This window comes from Amblyomma americanum, chromosome 7 (genome assembly GCF_052857255.1).
Source record: "Amblyomma americanum isolate KBUSLIRL-KWMA chromosome 7, ASM5285725v1, whole genome shotgun sequence".
Classification (NCBI taxonomy): Eukaryota; Metazoa; Arthropoda; class Arachnida; order Ixodida; family Ixodidae; genus Amblyomma; species Amblyomma americanum.
In genome coordinates, this window is record NC_135503.1 from 77499776 (window position 1) to 77512956 (window position 13181).

At 47.3% G+C, this 13181-nt stretch overlaps 1 protein-coding gene across 3 annotated transcripts in view; it reads left to right on the plus strand.

Moving 5' to 3' along the window:
- Positions 1-13181, plus strand: part of LOC144099338 (low density lipoprotein receptor adapter protein 1-like) — a 40516-nt gene that overhangs the window by 10526 nt on the left and 16809 nt on the right. For all 3 annotated transcript variants that reach the window (XM_077632562.1, XM_077632560.1, XM_077632561.1), the window contains exons 3-6: positions 5522-5634; positions 6610-6760; positions 9322-9378; positions 12076-12183. In XM_077632562.1, the coding sequence (XP_077488688.1) occupies positions 5522-5634; positions 6610-6760; positions 9322-9378; positions 12076-12183 (429 nt within the window). The remainder of the gene's footprint in view (positions 1-5521; positions 5635-6609; positions 6761-9321; positions 9379-12075; positions 12184-13181) is intronic.

Below are 13181 nucleotides of genomic sequence, written 5' to 3' on the forward strand. Positions count from 1 at the left end.
AGTCCTTTCCTTGTACCACGGGAGGGTGAAATGTGTTGGAGGATTTTTTTTCTTTGCCAATTTCACTTGGCACATAGGTATTGCAGCATTTCCGCAGTGGCTGTTCCGTGCTTCTTGTCATGCTGCGTATGCAAGTGGGAAGAGGTATATGAGAGAGCACACCTTGTGTGGACGTGTGTAATACTAATGTTTTATGGTTTTTGCAGCAGCAAATTTGGGACTTAAAGGAACTGAGGAAAATGACGTCAAGTGGAACATGAGTGAATTTATGAAGTGTTCTGACAGAAAAGAAAGCTTTCAGAAAGCTGCTCTTTTACCAAATATGGTGTAGGCAGTCTGCAGTGCAAGGAATTTCTTGATTGTTTGTCACTGGGAATTGCGGGTGACTGGGTGTAGTGCGTGAGAGAAAAAAAAAAATTGGTGGGGGTTTAACATAGTTAAACTGAGTAGACGTGCGAAAGCAGGTGTTCATTCTTCAATTGGAGGGGACACTTAAGCTCTGCCTAAAGGGTGTGATGTGATAGCTTCAGTGTGTTAATGCCCATATTTACACAATTGGTCATTCTCTGCTCAACACTCATAGATAGCGGCGAGTCCTCGTACCACTACCAGCGCAGTGGAGCAGCTGTAAAGAGATGCGCCATTGCACTGGCAGGTGGCTGTTTCTGTCACAGCCACTGGTGGGGATTGTGCGACCCGTGTTGCTCTTACTGAGCAACCTCTCGCAACCATTAGTTGATTTAACTACCACCTGTCACGGCAAGACACAACCTCACCAACCTCATACATACTTCGGATACACCACCACCGGAGCTTCTCTAAGAACTTCGCAATCAATACTTTCCCTCATACCCTCCTGTAACACACCCTGACTATGCAGGCCTCCCTACTTAACGACCACCTTGACCAACCCATTATAGAAGCAGATGTTCAGGCTGAACTCCAGAGACTTAACACGTCCTCAACCCCAGGCCCAGATGGGGTACACAACAAGGCACTCGGGAATCTCAACGCGCAATCCATTGCCGCACTTACCGAATACTTTAATGAGGGCTGGAAAATGGGTACCCTCCCACCGCAGTGGAAAGAGACCAAAGTCGTCTCCATGCCCAAACCTGGCAAACCTCTGCTCTCCTCTAACCTCCAACCCATCTCCCTCACATCTTCTGTTGGCAAACTCATCGAGCATGTACTCCAGACAAGGCTTTGCCAATACCTAGGAGGCAACAATCTTATGCCCACTAGCATGTTTGGATTTCGTCCTGGGCTTTCCACACAGGACGTTTTCCTACAGCTAAAACATCACGTTCTCGACTCGCATACCTCCGACACCATAGCTATTCTAGGGGTGGATCTCACTAAGGCCTTTGATAGCGTTGCACTCTCAGCTATCCTCCAAAACTTTACCCTAGGAGTCGGCACCAGGATGTACAACTACATCCGAGACTTCCTGCGCCACTGCACAGCCATGCTTTCGGCGACCACCGCCTCACAGATGTCACGCTGGGAGCACGAGGTAGGCCCCAGGGAGCCGTCCTGTCCCCTATTCTCTTCAACATAGCACTCCTTCACCTACCCCGACAGCTAGCTCAAATCCCTAACATCCATTTTAGCCTCTACGCCGACGACATCACGGTCTAGGCAAACTGCGGCAGTGATGCCGAAATAGAAGAACACCTACAATTGGCCCTAACCACCATCAACACATATGTACGGGAGCGTGGCCTGACCTGCTCCCCTTCAAAACCCGAGCTCTTTCTCTACCAGCCCAAACAACACGATTCAGTCAATCCACCCATCTCCCTCACCCTAGGGACCCACCGCATTCCACTAGTAGACAAAATCCGCATGCTTGGGCTGGTTATTTAATCCCATGGTGCGCACGGAGAAGTCATAAGATACTCCAAACACACGGTCAACAAACCACCCGACTGATTCGCCGCATAGCGAACCGCCGGGCTGGCCTCCGCGAGCGACACATGACTCGCCTCACCCAGGCTTACGTCATAAGCCGCACCACATATGCCCTTCCATACCTACCCCTCAAACAGGAGAGAGACCGGGTAAATGCGCTCCTGCGAAGTAGCACGAAAACAGCTCTAGGTCTTTTCCCCAGCACATCGTAAGACCGACTCTTGGGTTGAGAAACTCACAGAAGCTACCTTCACCGCACAAATATCCCGCCTATCCAACTCAGAGGCTGGCCGCACTTTATCCCAATTAAACGTCACCCCACCTACACACCATACCGAGGGGGTCCCCCTTTTTCCTATCCTCCGCTCTAACCTCAACGTGTCCCCCGTACCCAAGAACATGCACCCTGAGCTGTACAGGGACCGCTGAGTAGCAAGGGCTCGGGCCTTATGGTGATGACCATGAGGTGGTCTGTGTGGACGTAGCAGAGTACACGTCAGGCTCCCATATGGCCCTGGCGGTAGCCGACAATCAAGCAAAACTTCTGACCTCTGGCTCAATCATCACCAATTCTACCACAGAGGCAGAAGAGGCAGCCATTGCGCTTGCTCTTATTTCTACATTTCTGACTCTAAATCTGCCATTCTCAACTATGCCAATGGCTACATATCCCGCACTGCTGCTCATTTACAATGCTTCTGGCAGCCCTGACGCCCTATAACCCTCATCTGGACGCCAGCACATGCCGGCCTCCCTGGCAACGAGCAGGCTCATTCCGCAGCCCGAGGTTTCACATTCCGGGCAGAAGTCGAGCCCGTTGTACGGGCCGAGGAGCGCCTGTTTTTCTTCTGTGATATTCTCTCGTACTATCGCGAACAACGAAGGTAGTACGCACCCCCAGCCCCATCCCTCACCATAGCGCAGGCCGCACACTGGAGATGACTACAAACTCGGACTGCTCCATACCTCATACTACTACATGTCCGATACCCAGACCAATTCCTTTCATCCTGCAAACTTTGCGAAAAACCAGGAGACTTTCTACACACCCTGCTCACATGCCCCACCTTCCCTCATCCCCCATCACCGATCGTGGTGGAGTCTTACTGGGAGACTCTTATGACCGATACTTCTCCTCAAGACCAGCGCCGGCTCATCTCCAGCGCTCTGAGAAGGATTGCTTTCCAAAGGCTATCCTTTGCTTTTTAGGGGTGCCTCCTCACAGTGAGGGAGCATTCATGTGCCATGTAGGGGGCTTCGCCCCCACCATTTACACCATCATTGGCAATAAAAGTTTCCACCACCACCAAGATGACAAGATTCTTGCTCGGGGTTGGTATGTGTGGAGTGATGCTTTCGCACTAAAATGTGCACTTTGGGTTGCGTGGTAGTAGGTGCAGTTTGCTAGAAGGGGCACATAGTACATGTCTACCCGGCACATCAGACAAAGGTGGCGCTTGCTGGCTGTTGTGTGTTGTTGTATATCACCTTCAGACTGTGCTCTTCATTGTATCTATGACGTTTTTGGAGCTGGTTTTTCCACCTGATAATACAACTTGCGATGACTGTGAAAGCACCCCTGTATTGAAATGTTGGTGCTTTTCTGGAAACCCCGAGTGGCCAAAATCAAAGTGGAGAGTGATAGAGACAGAAAACGTCTTGTTCCTATGAAGGCTAGAGTCTTTTGCTGCTGTATTTGAGATTGTTGACATGCCACCATATGTGAGGAAAGAGGGTGAGGGAGTGAAAGGGCAAAGATGGTTTATGGTTTATGGGGGTTTAACGTCCCAAAGCAACTCAGGCTATGAGAGACGCCGTAGTGAAGGGCTCCGGAAATTTCGACCACCTGGGGTTCTTTAGCGTGCACTCACATCGCAAAGTACACGGGCCTCTAAAATTTCGCCTCCATCGAAATTCGACTGCCACGAATGGGATCGAACCGGCGTCTTTCGGGCCGGCAGCCGAGCGCCATAACCACTCAGCCACCGCGGCGGCTGAGTGGTTATGGGCAAAGAAGGGCAGAGAAGGAAAGGAGTGAGTGAAGTAAGGAAAAATGTGTGAAAAGTGAAATGGCAGCCATGGAGCTTTGAAAGAACACACTGGATGGGGATAGATTTTCCTGGGAGATCAGTTTCCTGGGAAGAAAAACTTTGGGAGGGGGGCACTTAAGTTCACCTTAACAGTGTGACCCAACAGCAGTCCCTATGGTCGCTTGGGGGTCCACTGGGGTGCCCTTTTGCAGATGTCGACGCACTTGTTGCCATCACATATTGCTTTGTAACACATCATCGTCCGTATGACTCTAAGTAGTGACCCTAATTAACTAAGTGTTCCTGTCATGTAATTCGCCTATTGTGCGGTGTGAGGTGCTTCTGCAAGGCCTCCATTTATCTGACTGAATGAACGCTCCTCAGTGGTATAGATGTAGCGTGCCTGGCTCTCGACTCAAAGGGCAGCAGTTTGATTCTGCTTGACAACCCTGTGAAGCGAAAGCTTCACTACACTAGGTTTTCAAGAGGGCAGCGTCATTGTAGTCACGTGACAGGTCAAGTCACGTGGTGTCATGGCAGGGGTCTCGTGGCAGGTCATGTGACCTACTGATGTCATCACAATCTGCCTGCCCACTGTGGCAGGTGGCAACTGCCCCATCGGGCATTTCATTGACGCTTTACAGACAATCTGTTCGGCAGTGTGCCATGCAAAGGAAGCTTTCGCTTCTCAGCAGGGTTAACCAAAGTTTAAACCACAGCTAATTTTTTCTTTTCAGCGAAACTACTTTTCTATGTCTCTACCCTCTTGGCCTGTCAGGATTTTCTATACAGGGCGACATCGATAGCTGATTCTCTGCTAAATGGGACCTTTAACACTGTCGTGTTGTAAAGATATAAACATATACCAAGATTTTTAAAGTTTAGCATTGCTGCAATGAAGAGGCAAGGGCCCTCATGCTCCCTAATGCATTTTGCACTTCACTGTCTCCATTTTACTCTGGCAACAGCTCCTCTCATGTATATGTGTGGCACGGCACTGGCACATGAAAATTATCAGTGTGAGAGCACTCATACACTCACCAACACCGACTAAGAATCTTGTTATCATACGCACATACATTCTTTCGATCTTGTGCCGTTGCCTAGCAACTCAAGCTTACCCAAGAGTTACTCGGGTAAGCTCGCAAGAAACTCGTACCAGCTGCCCGAGAGGTTGCTCAGGAAGAGCAACATGAATCGCGCAATCCTTACGGGTGGCTGTGACAGGAACATCCACCTGCCAGTGCAGTGGCGCATCGCTTAAACCGCTGCACAACTGCACTGGCAGGGGTATCGGGACTCCCGCACGTCTACTCAGTCTGACCACGTTAAACTTCTACCAATTTTCTTTTGTTCTCTTCTTCGAGTAATGAAGCAAAGGTGATGCTGACACACTTTTTGTCCAACAGGGGTGCCACTTTCCTGAACGATTTCTTTTGCACGCATTGTCGTCGTGGTAGCAGACCACTGTGCAAGCAGTCAAAAGCAATGTGCAACTGGAGTCATTTAATGCCCTGGCCCACAGTGGTGTCAGCTGATGTTTTGCCTGTTCCCTCTGGGACGGTGGACATGCGCAGGCCAAGGCAAGTGGCAAGAAGCTGCCGAAAGTGGCCATCACGGTGTCTCCCAAGGGCATCTCCACCCGGGACCTGGCCACGGGGGAGCTGCAGCTGGATGTTTCAATCTACAGGTGGGTGGTCTCCTTGCAAGTCGGAAATGTAGTGAGGCTGTGTCCTTGGTATATCACTCTTGGGGATGGCACTTTCAATGTGCACTGCATGATTGGAGCAGTAGGACTGAATGTGTAGATAGGGATGTGTGTGGGTGTGCTTCTTGTCTTTGTTGGCTTGACACTGCTTGTTGAGTGCATTGATGCTGTTTGAAGACTCACACTCTAAGCAGTTCCTTCCCAAAGTATTCGGAAACCTTCTTTCTTTTCTCCCCAGTAAGTAAATTAACACTGGCTAATTTACTGAAGCCATGGTCACAAAAGCACCCAAATATATGGGGATGACTTCAGGTGATGGAGTATGAGTGGGGATGGGCAGATTATCAATGGAGCAAGTAAAGAGGGTTTGAAACCAATTGGTGACAGGTATACTTAAGAAGCTGCGGGACTCTCTTCACATAGTATAGGATATGCAATGTTAAGCATTGCTGATTTCAGGTAGCTGAGGATTGTGCAGGAGCAATTTTCGATTAAAGTTTGTCGCTAATATGTGTTAGGAGACGTCTTCAGTCACTAGGTCTTCAAAAATTTCTTGCTCTGTTTCATTCTGTTTCAGAATAAGTAGAGTTGGTATGTTCTGGAAATGGCCTTGCAACTGTCAGTTTCTAAACATTGAGGTTGTAGTAACTTGGTTTATGTTGAAGAAACAAAACTAACATAAGGGTAAAATTATCTAAATGCTGTTTGTCATCTTTTCTCATATTTAACTTCAAGCCATCTCCTCTAAGCTTCTTGGTTAAGTAAACCCGTAGTAAAAAAAAAGCCCCTCCTTTTCACTTTTAAGAAGCAGGACATTCCTGACTCGCATTTTGTTCATGGTTGCAGTTGTTTACAGAATTATGGGGCGGGGAAGGTGCATTGTCCACTCCTTGTCCAGCACACAGTTCTGCTGAAATTGAGTGCACTGGTGACCCTTACCTTGTGGGCGCCCTGCAGGATCTCGTTCTGCTCTGCGGACGCCAGCTTCGACCGGGTCGTGGCATTCATCGGAACTCACAGCAACGAGGTGATGGAGTGCCACGCGTTCCTCTGTGCCAAGCGCCGCATCGCCCAGGCAGCCGCCCTCACCATCTCGCAGGCATTCCAGGTGAGTGACTGGGGCACAAGGAAAACAGGAGTAAATCAAAGATATAAACTAAGGATTGTCATTCTGTGGCGATGGACAGGGCTGCAGTGACGCAATGATAACTTTGTGGTGAAGCTGTCTTGACTATTTGGTGGAGGACGAGCTCTCAGCCAGAGAAGCCCGTTCAGGAGTGGAGCTTCGCAGTGGTAGCTGTACATCTTGCACAATGTCTATGAGCTACTTTTTGCTTTAGGTGCTTTTCTTTTAATCTAGGCCATATTTTGTGTTCTTGATAGTTCTGGCCGTGCATAATTGGTTGTAGTGATTATTCGAGTGAATGTGCAGATGTGGAGTACACTGGCTGCCTGCTTTCTTTTGTTTCCCTCTTTTTAACATTCCAGATTGCATGTTTAGGTGTGCAGATTCTAATTCAGATTTAACTTGAGTCGAAAAATTATTACTGTTCATAAATTCCTAGCGTGAGTTGATATTCCGCAAAATCATATAAAGCAGTTTTTCATTGTTTTGGATCACACACAGAACCACCAAAGAAAACGTGTTCTCAGCATTAAGTGGTGGTTTCTGTTGGTGGTTAAGGTATGGCTAAAGTTATCACCGTTTTATCCTTTTTGTATTTTGTTGTCTCTTTTTGTATACCGCGTCTACTCGATTGCAACATGCACCCATTTTTCATGGTCCGGAAAAAAATAAACACTGCAGCATTTTTGATCGCAAAGCACACCAGATTTTCATGCTCCCCCACAAAGAGCGAAAGACACATGGCGAGCATGCAGTTTTCGGCGAACTAGGAGAACCGTGCGATTGGAAGTAAGAGAAATGCACAGAGGCACCAGTCAGCATCCTAAACGGGCACGTAGCTGTGCTCGGTTGGTTGGCTGATGCGCAGCTGCCGTCGCTGAGGGCTGGCGCGAAGCGCAGGAAAGCAAAACGGAAACTAAGCAGTCGGGCTGTTCTCAGAGGCGGAGGCCATCTGGTTTTCCTCAAGGCTTCTGCTGCACACACATTAGAGGTGTGCTGTAAACTATGCAGCATGCAATTCAGGTTTAAATAGGGCTATTCTGACGTTCACTTGTGTCCTGAATCGGTAGTGCGTCCCCGACTTTCCGAAGGGGAATGCTATTGCGTGCAGGTCCGAGCAAGAGGAGAGAACAAGGACATCAAACAAAACAAAACAAAGCCGTACTTATAATTTAAAGGAAAAGAGCCAATAAGAAAGGAAAGCACCAAGAAAAACACACTCAACAGGCATACAACACTACAGAGTAAAGGAAAGTGTTCACCAGGTACTGAGCGTGCCAGGTGAAGGGGGGATGTCTTGCAGACAGGGCGGACGTGGGTGTTTGTAGTGTGATGTATCGCTGTTGTTGCGTTGAGGGAAGTGGTGAGGACTGTAGGAGCAGAGAGGACTGCAGGAAGACGCTGGTGGTCTCCCGTCAACAGCCCGAAGAACTTGGCAGCAGCAGAAAGAACAAGCGTAGCCGAAACCTGTCGACGGCGGCCCGAAACGCCAGAGGCTTAATGCAGGCTATCCAAGGGTGCCTTTAGGCAGCACGGACCCTCACTCCATCGGCTGCCACCTCCACGCTTGCAAGGAACGCCGGAGGCTTGGGTCTGAGATCCGAGGGAGGCCTACGGCAGCACGGACCCAATGTTCGACGGCTGCCACCTCCACACTTGAATGACCCGATCTCCGCTGCGCCATCTTCCTTTACACCTCGGTTTTCTGACACATCAGCTCTCCGCTCCTCGTGCTCGCCACGCTCTTTGTCACCATTGCCTCGCATACACTCTTCGCACGTGCACACGCACAATGCTGGGCTGGCATGTGCAGCGCTCTGCTGTCTGACACACCTCTGTCGACGCACCACTGTCGGCGCACGTACCGCACTCAAAAATCTCCAGAGAATTTGTTGTGCACCTCACAGCTGACCATGGCAGTCATACCTAGGCATGACCTAGGCATGAATCACCCAGTGACAGATGCGTGGCACCCGAATTAGCGAGCGTCCAAAACCATATACTTGCATGCTGTTCCAGTTGCTGGCTATTCCAATTATCCGACTGCAGCGGTGGCCGAGTGGTTGAGCAACCGCCTCGTATGCGGAAGGTGCGGGGTTCGATCCCCAGAGCCGCCGGGTACCCACCGGTGATACAGTGGGTAGAAGCTTTCCCCTGGTCTGGTGCTCTGCTTGGGAAATGGGTCTTTGGCCCCACCTTGAGTAATTGAAAAATACCTTGAGCCGTGGCACTCTTTGGCCGCAGATGCCCTTGCGCCATAAAAATCCATAAACATCACATATTCCAATTATCCAGATTTTCGAATTAGTGAGCTTTTACTGCACCGAGGCACAAGAAGTACTATCAAGTCATCATTTTTTGTTGGCAAAGGCAGTAGGGTGTTGCTGACATAGTTTCGTTTTTGTACTTGATTCTAATGCACTTGTCATTTTCAGCCAATGTTTTATGCAAAAATGGTGTTTTAGAGTCATGTAAATGTGGTATATAATATTTTGTGAGTGAAAGTTTACTTCATTTTTTTATTTTTATTTTTTGGCTGTTAGGTGGCTTTCCAGGCCTGGCAAGGTTCGCGGCAAGCAGCAACGACTCCGGCAATGCAGGTATGATGCTGTGTAACTAATAGACCTTTGTTGCACAGTCATTTGGAACTAGTGGTAAATCACTGTACCCAATTTCGGTCGGGTAGTGCCGCATAGTTGTTTTGCGTAGCAACTGTCATGGCTGTTTAGTTGAACTGTAATTAGTGGTACCAGTTGGAACAGCTCAACTAGCAATATGGTGCTTGATGGCCACATCGTATTAACTTGCTTGGGGCCATTTCTTGTTCTTTTCTTGACATTTACTGTCTAGCAGAATAGAAGGTAGTTATCCTGGCATAATATGTATAAATGTGTATTACACAAATGCTTGAAGGGTGTTTCAATAACTGTAATTGGATGCTGTAACCAAACGCGCCTCTGTTTGTAGTCTTGTCTTTGTGTGATGAGCGAAATGAACTTCTCTTGCATTTGCAGTTTAATGAAAAATGGAAAGGAGTGTTTGAAAAGAAGAAAAAGTAAAGGAGCATTTTAGGCCACTTTGGATTGACTGCCTTATCAAGAGGTTGAACTTGGTTCCATGGAGAGCATGTTCAAAGAGGCGTGCAAACATAGATGACTGCCATTGAATTCATTGGGAGTTGAAATTGCTCGTGTAACAGTATAACCTATGTGTGAAGACTTCGAGTGTTTTATGTGGATTCCTCTTGCTTTGAGAATAGGCAGCATTGTCTAGCTCTTATTACAGTAGACCTCTCTATAGTAAAGTGACTCGGACCAGCAAAAATCTTTACTATATCAGGGTCTTTACTATATCAGTTGCTGGTGATGGCATGGCTCTGATGATGCTCTCTGGTAATTAATTGGCTACTGACTAAACACAGTGTTGGTAAGAAACATTCACAAATACCTTCCATCCTGCTATTATTGTCCCTTTATGGGATATTTATTTATTTTCAATTATCACATTTCATGTTGTCATATTTTCGATTTTGTTTACATTCTGAGGAAGTGCTGCATTTGAACAAAAACAATGTTGCTACAGATTTAACACGAGTTTGATTTCAAATGAAAGAAAATGTTTTGTGTGAACATGGTGTCACTTTCTGCAGCCTCGGCATCGTTTGAGAGGCAGTAGTTAAATGCGGGACACAGTCGCGGTGCAACGGTACCGCTCACGCAGTGCTGCCGTGCCTCCGTTTCTTACCGCCGCTTCCGTGTTCCGTGCTACTGTGCTGCGAATGTTCGCCCCTTTTCGCTTCCCTACTCTTCCCAGCATTTTTACTGTCTTTCCTTTCTCAGCGACCCGCGCCTCCTTTCTGCGTTCATAGCCAGCTCTTCTTTTTTTTTTTTTCCGTGTGTGCCGCGCGCTTTTCCTCACGACCCCAAGGACTTTGAGAAGTTGGCTTCTCCTCACACTTTCAGAGTTTGGTGGTGAAGCATTCTTCTAGTGCTTTTGGTCAATTTCTATACTTTTTTTTGCAGCATAGCTACAAATCTGTTTGAATTGGTATGATTTTGCTAAACTTGCAGTTTGTCTGACACACCAACGAGGAGGTTCAGTTGCAGTTTGATATTTCTCTTGTAGTGTGCTATATTCACGCTGAAAGAGGTCAAACATAAATGTCATGTGCATGACAGCTGAGAGGACAGAAGAAGATGAGCTTTGAAGCTGCAATTGTGGTCAAATTGATGCATGTCAGTTTTTTTATTCTGCTCAAAGTGCAGGACGGGAGAACATCACGTCCTTGGGTATTTTAATTTCACTTTGCTGTGGACCACCCTCTGGCCAAAGTATGGTTAACGTGTGCTCCTCATAAGCACCAGTGGTGGCAGCAACAGAGGTGAATGGCTAGTGATAAGAAAGCGTTAGCTGAATGTAACTTGACAGAGAAGGTGGTGTAAAAGCGAGATGGAAATGAAATGCTAATGCACAACGAAAAACATTGTGGACGTTTGTGCAGTCTGTTGACGGCAGACATCTTGTGGCAAAATGTTGGCTTTTCTTTGTTGTTACTTGGTCATCACATATCTGATATTTGGTCACCGGCATGAAAGAGGTTGTGGCTTATTAAAAGAAAACTGAGAAACTCTCCCATCTGTACCTGGATAGCTGCATATAATGCTTGTGCTAGATCTGGGCTTGAATGTACTGTAGCGGTGTGGGACCCACATATTAAAAATATACCAGCCAACAGGAGCGTGTTCCGAGAAAAGCAGTTCATTTTATTTATGCTAAATATAGGAGGACACATTCACCAATTGCGCTAATGCTGCAAATTAATGTACACATTTTAGAATTGCATAGGAAAGTGAGCAGTCTCATGTTTCTTCACAGTTACATTTCTTAAATCTCAAAACAGATCCGTTGAATTGTGCTGAAAGCACTAGAAGAACCCTGATAAATAAATGAGCACGCATTAACCCTAGTTTTTGAATTGACAAATCGCTTCAAGTGTAGTTTTTCCTCCGAGGGCTGTCGCGGATTGCAACTCTCTTCCTGAAAATGTACCCGAATCGAAGCATTTTGTAAAGGAGCTGGAAGATTTTTGTTGTGACTCCTAATTGCTGTCGTGTGGTTTGCTGTCCTGTCTATTGTTTTTGTTTTCATGCTCCTCTGCTTGGGCTGAGCTATGGCTCACTGTATGTGCAAATAAGTGAATAAATAATGATTCAATAAAGCATGCTGCCTGGATTTGTGCCAAAGCAGGGTGAGCACACTTGCGCACGTTTTTTGTCCTTTCTCCTTCCCTGCTGCAGGAGGGTGGGGGCCAGCAGGGTGACCATCCAGAGGCCAACGGCAAGAAGGAGGCTGAGGGAAAGGAGGAAGGTCGCGTCACGCCACTCATCGACCTCTCTTCGGACACGGTGCGTTGTTTGGCCAGTGCCGACGCCTGTTTTCAGCTGCCTGCCACCGGAACGGCGTGGCATTGGAGTTCAGTTTATTGGCCCTGCGTTCGGGGCTATTCGGGCTCGAGTTTATTTATGAGACCAGTTAGGGGCATAAGTTCGAGTAAGTATGATGGAATCGATGTGAATATCAGATGTTCACACAGATACGCTGAGCCAATGTTCGCTGGAGCATGTTCAAGCCAGTGTGGGTGAACCCATGTTTTTGCGTGCTTGTCAAGCTCTGATTAGCCTGAGAGAGCATAGCTGACCCTCACCTCACCAAAAACAAGACAGAGAAATAAACCCTCTAAAAATAGAATTTTCTGAAAAAACTTTCCCCTAGGATCAAATTTCTTTGTAGCTGATTTTAAGGAAACAAAATGGGTAATTGAAAAAAAAAAACATTTAGAAACAGTATTTTAGTTGCAGCATTGCTCAAAACTGCTAAAATGTTCAGTATTTCTCCACCATGCGATGGTGCTTGAAGCACAGCTTTATGCACTGCGCCATGTCACATTCTGCACACATAAAACAGGTGTAAAACAGATGAACACAGAGTCGTGTAAGTGCATATAGGGCACCTCCGACGGGTTCAGTACCATTGGGCGTCGTCATGCGTTGCGCACTTCCAGGATATTGCAGCTGCGTCGGGCTCGGAGTTTGAACTGGTGGAATGTAGTTCCTCATTTGAAGACAAGCGAATCTCCTCAGATTTAGAAACTGTAAATAGTATGTAATCTGAGTTGTAAGAGCCATTGCTGGAACCACAAAAAATGAAAATGACGTGTGCGGCCATAACACAACTGCACCAGGCATCTGAACAACTCGAAGGGAACTGACTAAAAAAAGTGGAGAGCTCTGATGCACCATGAGCGTCAGTAATAATGAACCAAGGGCAGTGCTAATCAAGACAAAAATCAACTTTCTCTAGCCTCCACAAGGCCAGACAATGCATGAGGAGAAACTGAGACCGC